The sequence below is a fragment of the Manis pentadactyla genome, chromosome 11 (genome assembly GCF_030020395.1).
Source record: "Manis pentadactyla isolate mManPen7 chromosome 11, mManPen7.hap1, whole genome shotgun sequence".
In the NCBI taxonomy this organism is placed as follows: domain Eukaryota; kingdom Metazoa; phylum Chordata; class Mammalia; order Pholidota; family Manidae; genus Manis; species Manis pentadactyla.
The window spans coordinates 80,131,641-80,148,007 of record NC_080029.1 but is presented as its reverse complement, the minus strand read 5'-3'; the positions used below and the strand labels follow the sequence as shown (position 1 = coordinate 80,148,007).

Sequence of the window (16,367 nt, the reverse complement as noted above, 5' to 3'; positions counted from 1 at the left end):
GCTGGTTGAGGATGGTGTCTGAGGGCACAGCTCCTAGGGAGGAACGCAGTGGGTCACCAGCTGTGGACAGGACTGGATAGGGTTGGTGCCCATATGAGGGGGGTGCCCACAGGACGGGGACACCAGGCACTCCCAGCTGTCTGAGTCTCAACTGTACCTCCAGACCTCACTCTTCTCAAGGGCCTGGTGTCACTTAGAGCAAGCTTTCTACCTAGCGAGGTTTAAGGCCATTCTGCCTTTTCAGCTCAGCATCACTTGCCTCTGAAGGGAAACCTAGCCCTTTATGTAGCAAAGTCTCCTATGGGGCCGAGACTCAGGATCACAGGGATTACAAAGAAGTCCCAGAATCAGGGCATGAGAACAAGACAAAATAGTGTAGACTGATCATGCGAGATAAATGCATTTAAAAACACACTGAAGGTTATACAAAAAAGTCTATATATGCATGTAGTATATATACACAAATTCATGTAAGTTGAAGGATGGCATTAACATATCTAAAATGAATCATCCCACTGCCCAGTAGTACCTGAGGCAGAAGCCAGGAGTTCCTGGGAGGTGGCCAGTCCCAGCACGGGCTTCTGGTATCTGGACAGGTGCCAGAGAGCCTGAAGGGAGCTTTCCTGGAGCAGCCAGCCCTGCAGGGACCCATCCTCTGTGCCGCTCACCAACACATCAGGGCTCAGCCAGGCCAGGGCAGACACTGCCACTCCCACTGCCTGACACTGAGCCCCCTGGGAACCTAGAGAATGACAGAAAACAGAACTGTAAGACACTTGGAAGTGGGGTCAGGGGTGGAAGGGCTCTTTCCAAAGGCTCAAACACCCCACCTCTTCTCCTCTTGGTACCTGAAGAGATTTTATAGATCCTGATGCCATCTGCTCGGTACCCGACAGCCACCCGATCACCATCCGGGCTGACAGCCACAGAGAGGGCAGGAGAAAGAGGAAGGGAACCTCGGCACCCGCGGGGCTGACCCAGAGACCCAGACCACACCTGAACCTGAAGGCCAAGAAGGAGGCTTAAAGCCATGCACTTCTACCCCTAGAGGTACAGCCACCCGGCAAGAGTCCTTCTGCCACAGACTCTTCTCCTGGGAGCTGCCACAATCACATGCACCCCTCGCCCTGTAGCTCATGCCTGCCAAGCTCCTCCAGTCTCTCCAATGAATGCCTCGTCTTCACCCAAATGGCCCCTGCCTTTGCTGCCAGCCCTGGGAATCCACCACCAGCCCTCTGAAGCCTGACCTTGCCATCCTCTCCTGCTGTCAGTAATTGGCAGCCAGCATGCAGGAAAAGGGCTGCAGCAACAGTGCCGTGGTGGGCAGGGAAGGCAGCCAGTCGCACGCCCTCTTGCCAGGCCCATAGCTCCACCACCCCGTCCAGCCGGCCCACCGCCACAACCCGTCCAGGCACATTAAAGGCCAAGGTACGGACAGAAGCTCCTGGGGCTCCCAATTCCTACACAGGGAGGTAGAAATGAAATGTCAGGGCCTGTTCTCAACACAAGCCCAGTGACACAGAACGTGGATGCCTGTCGTTCCCCACCTTCCGCTCCCACCCTCTTGTGCTTCCTCCCTCAGGGCTACACAGGACCTTCTCACCTTGGCGACTTTGAGCCCGTCCACTTGGTAGAAGCTGAAACTGTCAGCCCAGCTGCCGATGGCTATTACCTGCCCCTCTGGGTGGAAAGCAACGCAGTTCAGGGGCTTGGGACAGGTGTGCTGGAAGGTCAGCTGCCCGCGGACTGTGTCCCACAGCTGGGTGATAGAGACAGAGAGGAATCATGGTGCTGAATATGGAGGCCTGAGCTTCTCAGTCAGCTCCTGGAGCCATCTTGTCCAGTCGCCTGCCCTCAGCAGGGACGGCCTCCCCAGGCCAAGCAGCAGCCGCCTCTGCCATGCTAGAACAACCTCATGCAGCTGACTTGGAGTTTAGGGCCACTCAGACACCACAGCCCCTTGTCCGTACCTTGAGGCATCCCCCCAGGCACACAGTGGCCAGCAGCCGTTGGTCTGGGCTCAGACAGCAGCCAGTGATTTGGAACCGGTGAGCCCTAGTCTGCAGCACCCTATCCCCCAGAGACAAAGTTAGGCCACTGGGGCCCCCTGGCCACAGACTCCCTCATTCCCCTCCACTGGGGTTTCTGACGAACAGAGAAGGCCTTCCCTGTGAGACAGGGTGGGCGGACCCCTTACCGACAAGCATGCTGCAGGTCCCAGAGCTCCAGGAGTCCATCAAAGGCAGTAAGAAAGAGGGCATTGTCTGAGAGGAACGAGCAGGAGGAGACCCCATCACAGCCGCTCACCACAGACTTCTCCTCCTGTGGCAGCAGCAGGAAGCACACTGAGGACATCCCTGGACCCCCACATCCAGCCACGCCAAGCCCAACCAAAGAGGAGGCCAAGGCAGGAAGGGCCCTTGGCTCTTCATGCAAGTCTTTACAAAAATCTCCAAGTACAGCCCTCTGGCCCCACATCAGGAACCTGTAAACAGTGCAAAACTTTGGGACCCACTCCAGCTCCACAAAAGCCATGTCCTAAGCTCTGAGTTCTCTGCAACACTTGGAACAGTGCCTTGAATGGCAGGTGTACAGCAGGTGTTTGCAGTGTGATTAATTTTTTGACTAAGCCCTTTTGATCAGATGGGAGGGAAGTGAAGTTGCTGAATCAAACAGGTGATAACAGGTGGGTTTGGCTTGTTTAGGGTTCAAGGCATTCTGTGAGGCCCTTTGGAAGGCAAAGTGCCCTCCTTGAGTGCCATACCTGCCAGGTTCTCAGATCCAACAGGTAAACCATCCCATTAGCAGTGCCCACAGCAGCTCTGTGCCCACTGGGGGAGAAGGCCACCGCTGTGGGGGATGAGAAAACTGCCAGAAACAGGCTGGAGCTAGACAAAGGAGAAAGAAAAGGAGGAAAAGGAATGTGGGGAAGGAGGCGAATGGAATTCATTTCTGCATTTCTGTATCTGAATCCCCCCTCTGCACAGTGATTCTGATGAGTCCTTCACTCTCCAGTGTCAGATGGGGCTGCACTAGCTCCCTGATGGGCTGAGCAGACTCCAGTGTCAAGGGTCTTACCTTTGCTGGCCCCCCGTGGTGTGGGGTTTATTTAGCCACCGCAGGATGTGCTGGTGATGCCATCGCGGGGAGAGCTGGGGGGCCTGGTGGCAAAGGGGTGAGTCAGGAGGCTGGTTGGCTGCCTGCTGGTGCAGGAGTAGGGGGTACTGGCTGAGGATTGGAGCCTGCTGCTTCAAGAAGGTGTGAAATACAGCAAGGTCAGTCTCAGGTAGCTTTTGTTCCTCTTCAGAGACTGAGGCAGCTATGGAAGAGATACAGAATGTCACTGGGCAACCAGCCCAGACTCCCATTAACCCCAGCACCAAATACAATTAAATGTCAATATCTAGAAAGGTAAGGCTCAAAGTGCAGCCCTCTGAGTCCACATCAGGGGCACCTGTTAAACATTCAAAGCTTTGGGCCCCACTCCAGACCTAGGGAACCAAAATCTGGGGACCCAGAGATCTACAATTTGAACTTTCCCAGGTGATTTTATACCCACTAAATAAAGTTTAAGAACCTCTGGTCTAAGATCTAGGCAAAAGGTCTCCTGCAAATCACTTGCTTACCCTCTTGGCATTTTCAACTTGGAATGGAAATTTGACTGTTCTTTCCCTTACCCCTCCCCATGAGTGGGCCCCCATGAACACACCCAGAAGCCCCCTATCTCACCATAGAGGGCATGGGCCTCTAGGAGCTGAGGGACAAGTCCCAGTTCCAGGTGTGCGGCCACCACATGAAGATTGGTGAGGAACTTTGCAAGGAGGTCATGGTTTCCACTCTGGAGCTGAGAAGGTCAGACTGGATTCATTAGGGATGTGAAGAGGCTGGTAAGGAGGGAAGGTTTAGTCCCAGTCTCTGCCTGGGCAGCTGGGACCTTGATGTAGGAGCTGGGACAAAAGACCTGAAGGAGGAGGGCAGGAAAACTGAAAGGAGAAAGGTAGAGAGAATTTGGGAGGAGGGCAGTGGTGATGGTGATGGTGGTAAAGAGGGAGAGGAGTCTTAGGATAGTCAAAGGGGTTGCTTGGAAAGAAGTGGCATATGGGGTCTATGGACTAACCAGATGGTAAGGCAGGTCTCCCAGGGCCTCAGGAGGACAGTTTCGGAAGGTACCTGAGGCATCAGAATCACACGTCTTCCAGAGCTGAGCTGCAGGCCGTAGGAACAGACACTGAGACGGGCTCAGCCCTGAAGCATCCATCTCCAAAGATCACATCCCTCAGGCTACAGCAAGAGCCATCCACCCACAGGGGTGTCAGGGGAGGGCACCAGCCAGCCACTGAGGAGTACCAGGGGTGGTCCTGGCCTCCAGGCCCAGGCCCCTCACTCAGCACCCCAGGCCTGGGGGCGGCAGTCACCTGCGACAAGGAGGTGTGCTGTCTTCTCCAGCCCTGGCCTCCTTCCACACCGACATTTAGCTGCTGTTCTCAGGGGCCCATCACGGAGACAGAGCCGGGCACCAGGGCGCTCCAGGGGGCCCTCCCCTAGCAAACTGTCCTCATGTGAGGGAGAGAAGGCAGGAGAGTGGGAGGAGGCCTGTAAGCATTCTGGCACAGCTGTGGGCTCCCATTCCCACTTCAAATAGTGGTAACTTGAGTGGTCATCCATTCAGGGTTTGGGAGTCAGGTGTCAGAGGCTATACCAAGGGTAGGATAGGGTGAAGAAAGGACCACACAGGGCCTTGGCTCAAAGATGGGAAGGCACAGGAGGTCTGCGGGAGCTCAGCTGGGGGCACCTGTACCTGCGTAGACTCTGGACCAGGTAGGCGAATGCACCCATGGGGTAGGGGTCCCTGCTGTTTCCAGCAGCCACTGCTTCTTTCCAGGTGTTGGTCCCCCTGGGAAGTATCCGCCATGCGCTGAGCACTCCATGCAGCTGGTCCACAGTCAGCCCTGGAAACCCCAGCTTTCTGAGGCCCTCACCAAACCACACAGCACACCCAGCCCCAACTGAATGAGGGTCACCCAACCTCCAAGCTCTCAGGCTCCCAACCCGCCCCAAGCACTGACCGCCACGTGTGACCTCAAGGGTGGCCAAGGCTTGGAGGAGGACATCAGGGCCATGCTCTTGCTCTAGGGTGCCCAGGATGTGCTGGAGAAGCAGGGGAACAGTGGCAGGCAGGGTCTGGAGTGTCTCAGACACCTGGGAGAGAATGGAGACTGGGGTTCAGTCAGTGGGGGACAGGGAGAGGGTGCAGCAGGAGAAGCCATAGGAAAGGATGAACAGGGGAAGAGGAACAGTGGGAGGGAGAGAAGTGGGGGCAGGGGTGAGGTGATCACCATGGAGAATGGGTGGTCCCAAGATGGCAAAGGGTGGGAATAAAAGGAGCTGAATGGGAAATGGGATCAGGAATTAGAGAATGAGGAGGGAGGGTTTACATCCGCCGCTGACCTGCTCATAGAGTGTGAAGAGCCTCAGGTGATCGGTGACCAAGCGCAGGTAGAGTGGCAGGGCAGACCCCCGCTTCACCAGCAGCAGCCGCATCTGAAGGGACTCAGGGGACTCAGGATGGGGACAAGAGGGCCCACCGCACCCAGCCCTCAGCCCCGTGCTCCACTCAGCGCCGCGCCCATTTCAGGGCAGTTCCTTCTCTGAGAGGCCTGGCAGGCGTCACCTGAGGGCACTACCCCAGAACACAGCCATCCCCTCCCTACGCTGCCCTGCCCAGCCAGCCCCAGCTGGGTAGCCCCTGTGGTTCAGCCTACCCCCCAGTAGCCATGTTTTACTACCCCCTCACCCGGACAGGCCCTGGGAGGCCATTCACCAGGGGGAAACCCTGGGTGATTTTAAAAAGAATCACAGTTAATCTTATTAGCAACTTCCTTTGGTACAGAGTTCCTGAGAAAACAAAAGAGCAGTCTGTCTGGGGCAACTGTCAGCCTCAGCACCCTGGGCCCTCACAGCTCCCAGGTTCACCCCACACACCCACCAGCCCTGGCCTGGGTCCAACCTGGTTGTTAAAAGGTGACTCGTCCAGCCGCTTCCCATACAGAGCCAGCTCCTCTCTCACCAGCCGGGCCCGGGCAGAAGGCTCCAGAGGCCCCAGGGCCACCACGTGGGCCCCTTGGCTCTGCTCAAGGGTCTCCCCTAGGCTCGAGTCAGTAGACATGCTTAGCACCAGATGCACCCGCTGTGATATTTGGGCAAAAGGGTAGGGAGGCAGAAGGAAAAGCAGGGAACAGTGTTGGAGAGGCACCTCTCCTCCCTACTGCAGCCCAGCCCCACCTCCTCCTCACACTTACCCTGGGAAGGGTCACTGGAATCCAGTCTGAGATCAGCTGCCCGTGCTGGCCCACCAACGTGTCAGCCCCATCGATGATCAGCACCAGCGTCTGGCCAGTTTGCAGGGAGCAAGCAGACTTGGGCAGCAGAGTCTGCTGCAGCTCCCACACCAGGCCTCTGCACAGGGAGGGCAAGGCCTAGGGTCAGCAGGAGAGGGAGACACCAGGGCAATATCATGTGACATCAGCAAGGCTGGGCTCATGGGGAGACACCCACCGGTAGGTGTTGGGGAGGGCATGTGGCTCTCGCAGCTGGCTACATAGATAGGCACAGAGGCGTCTGAGCAGCGTAAGGGCAAGACTCTGGTCAGGGCGGGCCCCTGAAAAGTGGAAGAAGACTAAGGGGGCCACCTTGGCCCCACTGGGAGCCTGTAGAGCTGACACAAGGGATGCCTGCATGGGAAGCAAACAGAAAACATGGTCACAGTTTACATGCACAAGCTCCCCGTGCACTGCCGCCTCAGTCCTCCTTAGCCCACACAGCCCTCCCTCCTGCCCAGGCTCCCAAGACTCTATACCAGGAAGGCAGTCTTGCCCTGTCCCGACTGCCCGGTCACTAGGCTCAGCCTCCCTTGGTGCAGCATTAGCTGCTGCACTGTGTCCTGAAGAAGGCATGGTCGGGCAGGACTCGGTGGTTTCTGCAGCTGCTGAAATGTGGCCTGGACCAAGTCATCATCGGGGATGGACACTGGCTGCTCCAGCTGGGCCCCGGGCTGAGAGCACATGGGGCAGTGACTGACTACATTCCCATGCCCTTCAGGACCCCTAGGCCTAAAACTCCCAGAATCCCACCAAGTTACTTCCCCCCAGGGCTACCCAAACAACCCTGCCCCCTCTCCACTGCCCTCGCCACCAGTGTTCCTGCTCACCTGTAGGTAAAGCTTCTGGATCATATGCCACACATCTTGCAGAAACAACTGCCTGAACTCCTCCAGTCCCCCAGCAAAGGGCCGGCCGGCTGCCACGCCACCCCACTCACAGTGGTACCTGTGGGCAAAGCAAGCACAAGCAGAGTCAGAGCAAGCCTGTCCCCTCACCACATCTCTCCAAGTGGGGCCTTCCTACGCCCCAGCCCACCTGCGACAGGTAATCCCTTTCTGTCTGCTCAAGTAGCTCTTCAGTTCTGAGATCCGATGTGCAGCCTCTTCAGACTCGGAGGTAAAGTCAGCTTTCCAGGCATCTGGCACAGAGCTGACCACCAAAGATAACCCAAGAGTGGGGCTGGACTCAGACTCCAGCCTCTCTCCAACCGCCAACCATCAGACCTGGCTGTGGTTCCCTGAAACTCCTCAAGTGGAGATCTCCTGACTTCAGCCACAAGGCAAGCTCTTTAAGTCTGTCTGCCCTCTCTTAGAGACTGAGGCCCAGAGGCGACAGAAGGCACACCTGAGGAAGCCAGAATCCCGGAAGTAGATGAGGGCCTGGGCAGAGGGCCGCCGGTGGAGGCCCCGGTTCAGGAACTGCATCACCTCCATCTCTGTCACCGAGCGGCCTGCTGGGTACTGTCGGGCCTGCAGGGAGAGGGTAGAGGGCGGTTGGGTGAGTGCTAGGCCACTCTAACCCCTCCCCAAGACTTGCAGAGACCCAGGACACCTTCATCTCAGGACTTTTCCTCTCTCCAGACACAAGCCAATAAAATATAGCTCATCATAACATGTATTGAGTGCCTATCATGTGTTGGGCATTTTAAAAAAAATATTTCTAATTCTTATAGAAAACCTGCAATGGAGACACCACTGTTTCTCTTTAGCATATGGGGAAGTTGAACCTAGATTAGGATTAAGCCATTTCTCACAAAGCCACACAATCTGTAAGTGAAGAAGGGAGATCAGAACCCAGATTCATCTGATGGCAAAACCTAAACAGACCTACCTTCCTACCTCTCTCATCCTTTGGCCAACCCGGGGGTACTCCTCTAGGGAATTCCCTCGTCTAGGACTGGGCCATTCACAGAACTGTCTGCCTGTGTTTCACTTCAAGTCTCAAGGACCTGGCTGTACATAGTCCCAGGGTTGCTAGCAGACCGTGGTTCCTCCCCAGACCCTGCTCCAACCTTGCTGTTTGTCTTACCCAGTGGAAGTGAGGATGGTCAGGGAGGTTGTAGTTGGGGGGCACATAGCCATAGCGGGAGCCCAGAATCCCCACGAACAGCTGTGAGTTCTCCACCTCCCCTAGACACACTTCCAGTTGTCTGCAGGCATTGTGTCAGGCAATACAGGCACAAATTAAGAGAAACTGAGCAAAGTGAAGGCAGGCTGCTCTTGTTAGGAACCAAGGAGCACCCCCCTGCCCTCAGCCCTCAGTCCCAACCCTGCCCACCTCAGTTCCACCACCCAAGCCCTCATTCTGTGGCCCCCAGACCTGTTTCTACGGGTCTCCTCCTCAGTGATGCCCCAGCGCAGGTCGATGGCATGAAGACTGATGTGGTGGGGGGCCACTCGGGCTTGCAATGCCGGCAGCACGGACCTCAGCAGCAGGTCCCGCTCCCCGTGCATGTCTCGGAAAGTGGAGGAAATAAAAAGCCGGATGCTGCGCCACCTGGGGGTAAACAGAGGCCTGGGCTAGGTCTAGGAATCAGCTCCGCCCAATTCCACAGCCACAATTGTGCTCACCCTTCAGCACTGAACACAAGCCAGCATGACAGGCAGTGGTGGGATACCCACTAGGCATCCAAAAAATAACTGCTTGTAGCCTCAACTGCACAGCCAGGGATATTAAACCCTGCTTGCCATTTCTCATGCACCCTTCTGTGTCAGCTAATGATTTGTATGTGCTTACTATTTGCCCATGGAATGCTCATGAAAACACTATGAGGTAAGCACAAACATTATATCTATTTTACTGATTTAAAAAGTACAGTTTTAAGAAATTAAGCAACTAGCCCAAGATTTAAGCTACTATTTGGCAAAACCAGGATGAGAAAGCCAGAGCCTGTTTTTGCTAAGCCCTCTGCCTGAGCCCTGGCTATGTCCAAGGTGCCTGTTGCCGACCTCACATTCTGACTCCCTCTCCCCAGTAGAGAAAGAAACATGCTCATTGTCTGACAATTTTCGGTCTTAGAGAAGCCCCTGCCTAGGAAAGAAGAAGCCTGCCTTAGGAAAGAGATCAGTATTGCAAAAGCCAGAATTTCAGTCACCTAGTTTCTGTTTTGACAGTAGCCCCTCCCAATTCACAGACACGTAGAAACACAGACTGACCCAGGCTGGGACATAGGAGCCATGGAGCTTGGCATATTCTCTTCCAGTGGCCGAAGACACAGAACCCCTCTCTTTCCTGGGGGTGGTGGAATCTTGAATATTTTGTCCATTTGGCCCACATGTTCTAGAAGATGGGAGGCCCCACGCTCTGCAATGAACCTGATACATATTCAACAAAATAAATAAGAGCAGAATACCAGAGTCAGAATCAGGAAGGTCTTTTAAGGACAGATATGACTAGGTGAGGCCACAGAGTTAACTGGAGCTCCTTAAGATGACCAGAAGCAATGTAGACTTAAAATAAATGAGGGAGCAGAACCACAGGAATGAAGGGACAGAGAAGAAACCCAGCTCTAGCCCCTCCTACTGTGCATGGTCATCATAGGTTTTCTGTTGGGTCAGAGGCAATTAGGCTCATAAAGGTGTAAAGATTAAGGCCATCACAGTCTGGGCTTGGTCAGTTCTATACCTGCCATGAAACCCCCCTGGAGGAGTAAGGTGCATGAGGCCTCCTAAATAGAGTTGGGGGTAATGGGTGACATCTAAAAAAAAAAAGCAGAAAAACAAGTAAATGAGAGTGAAAGCATGAAGGAAAGACAAAGTGAAAAGATTTCTGTAAACTTGGCATAAATAAATTTAGCACGGGATTTCCTCTAGATCAAGAATCAAACAGAAACCACAGAAAATGAATAGAAGTGATGTGACCAACTGGAGTTTTCCCTTAAAAGCTAATAGTGCAATCTCCCATGTCCCCATCTTGAACCATGAGATAGAGGCAGAGAATTTGAGAATGGTGGAGAAAGATAGAAGAGGCCTGCATCCCTGGAACACAGTGTTGCTGTTATGCCTAGACAGCTATAAAAGAAGAATAGCTTTTTATCTTTGCTTTAAAAAGGAAGTAAACAGAGTGGAGGCCACAGATAATCTTGAAGATGTTTTAACAAAGCCCCCACCTCTTCAGTGTACTGTACTCACTTCAGTATCCCGTCAGTGCAGCCTGAGAGTGTCACATCATTGGGATTCAAATCTGGTAATCTGGCAATGGAAGAAACAGCCATTACCAATCAGAAATAGAGCTAGGCACACAGAGTCACTGCCCTAGCCTAACACTCTAGGATGGGTACCCCACCCTTGCACTTTTAATGGGTTATGTGCTAGGTTGGGCTGGGGTTGACCCTTGCAAATTGGTAGAGCACTAGGATGAAGACCTCAGAGAAGGTTCTAGCACTTGAAGTGCAACAGAGGTAAAATGCAGAGGTGGGACAATGACTGGTGAGTGGGAGTGTCCCAAGCTTTAGTAGGGGTAGAGAGAAAATATGGATAACTCTCTTCTGGCATTGGGCAAAGAATGTAAGCATCCTTACATATAATAGTTCCTTCTTAGGAGAACACCAACAAAGAGGCACCTGGAATTCACGTGCCGCCAGAAGAGCTGTTTGGCCTCATTTATCAGCTTGTCAGTCATAGTTTGGCCAAAGAGGATGACCCTGTCCACCTGTAGAGCGAAAGGGGAGGGGCTGAGACCGGGGAACGGAGAGATAGAAGAGATGCTATAAAGCTAAGAACATCAAGAAAGAAATCCCTGAGAACTGGGGAGTTGGGAGAACTCTGAGGGAGATGGAAACTGCCTCTGCTGAGAGCACTTAGGATGGGGGGACGCCACTACACCCTGACTTGGAGGGGCATCAAATCAGATGTTGGCAAGGGGCAGGGGTGTGCTGTATCTGGCTCATTCCATTTCACAAGGGTTGAATGTTGAGTCTTTAGGAATTTTGTGAGCCAGTTATTAAACATGGCCACTATTAAATATTAAATTGTATAAACTTAAATTAAATATTTTTTATAATATACATTTATAAATAAATTGTATTAAACACATAGGTAATAATCAAAACTCACCACTTCCTAATTATTTTACTACATTTTACCCTTACCTACACTTAACACTTGATCTTATATAAATCTATTTTACCTGCATTGTGCAAACACTATATACTGGTGAGCTACTGAGCATCTCTTCCCAACTCCATTCACAGACATTGTGCTGGTAGCTTCAAATCAGCTGTGACAGGAGTATTTACACAACAGAAATTAGACAATGCTATTAACCAAAACTCATTTTCCCAGAGAGCTGGTTGTTAAGCATTTACCAGCATTAGGTAGGGGGCTGCAGCCCTCAAGGAGCCAGTCTGGATACCATATAGTTTAAGTTAGCTTTGAGAAATGAGATACATCCATTGTGGAAGAAAATGTGGGGGAGAGGATGTTTTCTCAGGGACTGGGCAGTACTCACAGGGACCCTTTGTGCAGCCAGAGACAGCAGATACTTCCCAAAAGTACACAAAGACCATTCATTCTTTTCATTCAATTCCTGAAGGAAAGGGTCTCATGTTATGTGCATAGTTGCATGGGAGATGATCCATACACAACAAACACCATTTTCTGCTTGGGGAACATTCAGAACTATGTATATTCAAACCTTCCCTGACCATTCAGACTGTTCCCAGGCCTGTGTCTATTCATACGTTTTTGCATAGTGGGGGTAGGGGTCTGACCTGGACTTGAGCCTGGAGTTTGATGGCAGTCTCCAGGATGCCTTCTTCTGTCTTCAGCACAGTGGTCTTCAGAGCACCCTTTCCGCATAGTACGAGATCCACCTGCTCTGCGCGTGCAATCATCATTCCAATCAATAGCAGCACATAGTTCAGTGGGGGCTGATGGGACAAGCATCAGACTGAAGAAAGGCTCCTGTTTCTGGAAATCCTCACTTGCCCATCTGGCCCTGGAGGTCACACACCTCCATTGGTGGGGGGAAGGGAGCAAAATCCCCAGTTATGAGGGGACAGCTTCCACAGCCCTCAGGAAGAGCTGACCAGGGAGGGAGGTGGAGAGGGACTGGGATCCCTGCCCAAATTCAACACTGGGATGTAGGGAGGTGAAAGTGAGACACAGTTTGGTGACCGCGTTGAGAAATTTAAGTACCAGCCAAATGTCATTCTAGGATTGTCCATAGGAACCAAGGTCTGATGCTGGGAAGCAAAAGCATTTCATTTACTTCAGTTCCAAGTGCTTGCTTAGGAGAACCAGGGACACTTCTCAGGATCCCCAGTATCCTACCACCACCAGCCCTTTTATGTTCTTTACCCCTTGTGGGTTGCTCTTGGGACAGAGTTTGTCTGCATCAGCATCTGTCAGGTAGACCAAGAGGGTGCGGCCTGGCAATGGGGGCAGGCTGTGCTTCACTGAGAGGTCCATAGCTGCCTCCAGGGCCTGTCGATATTGAGCCAGCAGCTCACCATCATATTTCCACTGTCTGCGGGCAGGAAAGACACAGACAGAGGGTTCAGGGACTTCTCTCTTTGCCACTTTGATGCAGATGGGTAGTCAAGAAGTTGCCACTCAGTTATTGAGTCTTCACCTGTAGTCCACAGCCTGCTTCCCCTGCCTTCATAGGGAAAACAGGGGTAGAACTTCCCTTTGCCCCCCTTGGGCAGCACTCTCCTAACCCCTTCTCATGGCAGGAGGGAAGCCATCTGTAGACCACTCTCTGAAATCATTTGCCACACTTACTTCATGAGGCACGGTTTAACTGCTACATATTTTTAAGTTGTATTTTAAAGAACAAATACTAACTCCTTACTCTGAAAACTGTCAATTACAGGAGAAAGAATTGTACATTCATCCTACCTTCCCAATACAATCTCTATTTCAGGGTAACTGAATAGCTTCAGTGGATGAGGGAGGTTCCCTTTAGAACTCCAGCTAATAAACATGAAGGGTGATAGAAAAACCCTTCTGGAACTGCTCATGAAACAACTGGTTCAGGCAAAGATCATCCATGGATGAACCACTAACTTTACAGTGCAGAGACCAGGCTACTGTCACCTAAAAGCACTGATCAATCTTAGCATCACTGTGAGTGGGACCACCAGATTTTTTGCACCTCCTGATTCTGTATCCTATTAGGAGGCAAAAAAAGACCAACAATCTCACTGATAAGCATACAAAGGATCCACTATGAAATATTCTTGCAAGAAAAAAGTTAAATTATAAAAGTCTATTCAAGCCTTTAGAGTTATGCCAATACACGAAACAGAGAAACAAGCCATATGACACCATGGAGAAAAAGACAAATCTAAAATGTGAGACAGTCTGTGGGGACCCTGAACCTGGTTTCCACAGCAAATCAATGGTGTGAAAACAATTAAAAGATTAAAAGGGATTTAAGAGACTTAATAACCAGATGTAATGCATATGCCTTGTTTGAATCCTGATTTGAATAAAATTGTGAAATGATACTTTTTAGACAATTGGGAAATTTGAATGTGGACTAGATAATAAATGATAATCTCAAGGAATTATTTTCAGTTGTATTAGGTATATTATGATATTCTAATTATGTAAGAAAATGTCTGTTTTAAGAGATACATGCAAAGTATGGAGGGGTGAAATAAAATGTATCATATTATTTGGCATCTGCTTTTAAAACATCTTCAAAAAAAAACAAAACAGAGAAAGGGATCAGGAAAGAAAGTGTGGTATGATTTAGATAATCACTTAATATGGCTAACAGTTTTATGGGAGTCCATTATATTATTTTTATTACTTGTGTGCATGTTTAAAATTTTTCATAATAATCTTTAATCTACAGAATTCAGTAGTCTGTGTCAGAGCTTCCCAACAGAATTAAATTACAATTAATGAAATGAAGTTTAAATTACATATATAATTTTTAAATTTTAGTAACCACATTAAAAATAAAAAGAAACAGAAATTATTACATTCAACATGATATATATAAAAATATTTTCAGCTGGATACATAATTAATCCAAAAGTTATGAATGAGATATTTTATATTCTTTCCCATAGTGTTACCAAAACCCAACACATCTCAGCTTGGATTAGCCACATTTCAAGTGCTCAACAGCCACATGCGGCTACTGGCTCCTGTGCTGGCCAGCCAAGGCACACCGTTTGAACTGCACTGCAGGCTTGATTCTTAAATGGCCCTGTGTTCAGCCACCGATTCACTGATTCAGGAGATCCCTGGCCACTGAGTCCTAGGAAGGTTAGGCGAGGCCAATATTTGTCTTGAATGAAAGTGAATGAAGATACTGTCAAAGAACCTGAAAGGACAGAGTGCTGGGACCTCATCAAACTCACAGAACAGGTTTTATGTCTGACTTGAGTCTGCTCAATGATAGCTATCTTTATATATGTCAAGAGAAGAGAGAAAGTGAATGGGTCAGAAAATAAAGAGAGCGAGAAAAACAGAAAGGAAAAGCAAGAGGTATCACAGAGAAGAAAAAAAGAAAACCATTAACAAGGGCAGGAGCAGAAAGGATATCAGCCTAAACTAAGAGAAAGGGAGATGCTACACAGACTCAGAATCTATGGAATCTCATCAAATTATCACAGGTAACAGAGCGATCACAGATTTTGTTTCATGCTGTCTCTCTAGGATGATGTTAAAGACAAGGCTTGCTGTAGAAGAGGCCATGGCATTAGGCAACTGAGCCATTGAGGTGACTGACAAGCGTGTCTTTACAGAATAAAAGTTGGGGTTCCCAGATGCCTCCCAAGCCCCTATCAGGATACCACTTGTTGCCTACCCTTTGCACACAGATAGCGTGTGTGCACGCATGCACACACACACACACACACACACCTGGCCTTGTGTATTTTCAGTTTCTCCCGCTTGAGCTGCTCGTACATCACAGGCATCATCATTGCTGCCCGAAGTTCACGACGACTTGGGTTCCAAGGCTGCCTCCCACAGCTACGCCTCTTGACATTTTTTGAGTTTCTAATCATTATCCGACTCACCAGTTTTGTGTTGGAAGGAAATGGCAATGCTGTGAGGCAACAGGTAAGTGTCTTGAGTCAGGCAGCTTCTATTCCCTCCTCTTGTCCTCCCCTCAATACCTGTCCTGCGCCCTGACCCATGAGGCCAGCAAGTGTCTGGCTTCTGCCCACCCCACCCTATACCCTGAGACAAGGCGAGAGGCTAAAAATGTCCATGCTGCTGTTCCATCTATTCTCAGATAGGAGAGACAAATAGGAGTTGGAAGAAGAGAGATAATACCTCTATTTTTGACTTGAGCTTCAAGGTTGTTGATAGAATCATGGGCGTTAAGGAATCTGAATGGAAACTGCCGACTGTGGATCACTGACTTCTAGAAAGCAATGGGTGGGGTCATGAGCAGAGGACCAGGGGGTACAGAGGGCATCAGGGACACATGAGATAAACACCACTGGATTTGTGGGAAGGTGAGCAAGAACAAAATGTATATTAGAGAAGAGATACAGAGAAAGGTGGAGAAGAATGGAGAAAAAAGTCATGTGAGAATATGAGGAGGAGTAAAGACAAAAGGAAAGGAAGTAGCAGAGGAGCCCTGTTTCTTTTATATCACAGTTAAACCACACTCAGTTAAATCACAGAAGTGCTGCTTCCTGGTAAATCACTGATTGCAGAAAAACAAACAAGTTCTTACACTCTCATCTCTCAAAGTATTGGTAAGCCCCCGACCTGTCTCTCCCAACCTATCTTATCTGTATCTCCATACCTGTTTATGACCCACATGCAAATAGCTGGTGGCCATGACCTTCCCATGACCTTCCCTGCCACTAGGAAAAGCTGAGCTTCCAAAGGTGTGGCTGCATCTTGGCACCCACCTCTGCCTGTCCCTCCCACATACCGCATGCTGGAGTCTCTGGAGTACAAGCTTGTGGTGGCGGGCACTGATTCCAACCCGCAGCAGGTTGCACAGGTTCCGAAGCATGGCCATGAAGGGAAGCTTCCCGTTGTCTGTGGAAGATCAGGCATAGGG

General features: G+C 50.6%; 1 protein-coding gene across 9 annotated transcripts in view; it reads right to left on the bottom strand.

Moving 5' to 3' along the window:
* Positions 1-16,367, bottom strand: part of TEP1 (telomerase associated protein 1) — a 40,198-nt gene that overhangs the window by 11,722 nt on the left and 12,109 nt on the right. For 7 of the 9 annotated variants that reach the window (XM_036880546.2, XM_057488626.1, XM_057488624.1 and 4 more), the window contains 32 exons: positions 16,236-16,345; positions 15,623-15,713; positions 15,206-15,392; positions 12,680-12,848; positions 12,091-12,249; positions 11,829-11,906; positions 10,900-11,030; positions 10,511-10,570; positions 9,536-9,694; positions 8,700-8,876; positions 8,409-8,529; positions 7,725-7,849; positions 7,416-7,529; positions 7,208-7,325; positions 6,857-7,051; positions 6,556-6,731; positions 6,300-6,456; positions 6,008-6,187; positions 5,449-5,541; positions 5,067-5,199; positions 4,799-4,949; positions 4,416-4,549; positions 4,118-4,206; positions 3,730-3,844; positions 3,079-3,319; positions 2,765-2,888; positions 2,198-2,322; positions 1,971-2,070; positions 1,604-1,759; positions 1,248-1,460; positions 849-1,002; positions 530-742 (listed from right to left, as the gene is read on the bottom strand). In XM_036880546.2, coding sequence (XP_036736441.2) covers positions 530-742; positions 849-1,002; positions 1,248-1,460; positions 1,604-1,759; positions 1,971-2,070; positions 2,198-2,322; positions 2,765-2,888; positions 3,079-3,319; positions 3,730-3,844; positions 4,118-4,206; positions 4,416-4,549; positions 4,799-4,949; positions 5,067-5,199; positions 5,449-5,541; positions 6,008-6,187; positions 6,300-6,456; positions 6,556-6,731; positions 6,857-7,051; positions 7,208-7,325; positions 7,416-7,529; positions 7,725-7,849; positions 8,409-8,529; positions 8,700-8,876; positions 9,536-9,694; positions 10,511-10,570; positions 10,900-11,030; positions 11,829-11,906; positions 12,091-12,249; positions 12,680-12,848; positions 15,206-15,392; positions 15,623-15,713; positions 16,236-16,345 — 4,548 coding nt within the window. The remainder of the gene's footprint in view (positions 1-529; positions 743-848; positions 1,003-1,247; positions 1,461-1,603; positions 1,760-1,970; positions 2,071-2,197; positions 2,323-2,764; positions 2,889-3,078; positions 3,320-3,729; positions 3,845-4,117; positions 4,207-4,415; positions 4,550-4,798; positions 4,950-5,066; positions 5,200-5,448; positions 5,542-6,007; positions 6,188-6,299; positions 6,457-6,555; positions 6,732-6,856; positions 7,052-7,207; positions 7,326-7,415; positions 7,530-7,724; positions 7,850-8,408; positions 8,530-8,699; positions 8,877-9,535; positions 9,695-10,510; positions 10,571-10,899; positions 11,031-11,828; positions 11,907-12,090; positions 12,250-12,679; positions 12,849-15,205; positions 15,393-15,622; positions 15,714-16,235; positions 16,346-16,367) is intronic. The other 2 variants (XM_057488627.1, XM_057488629.1) reach the window with 2 other exon arrangements.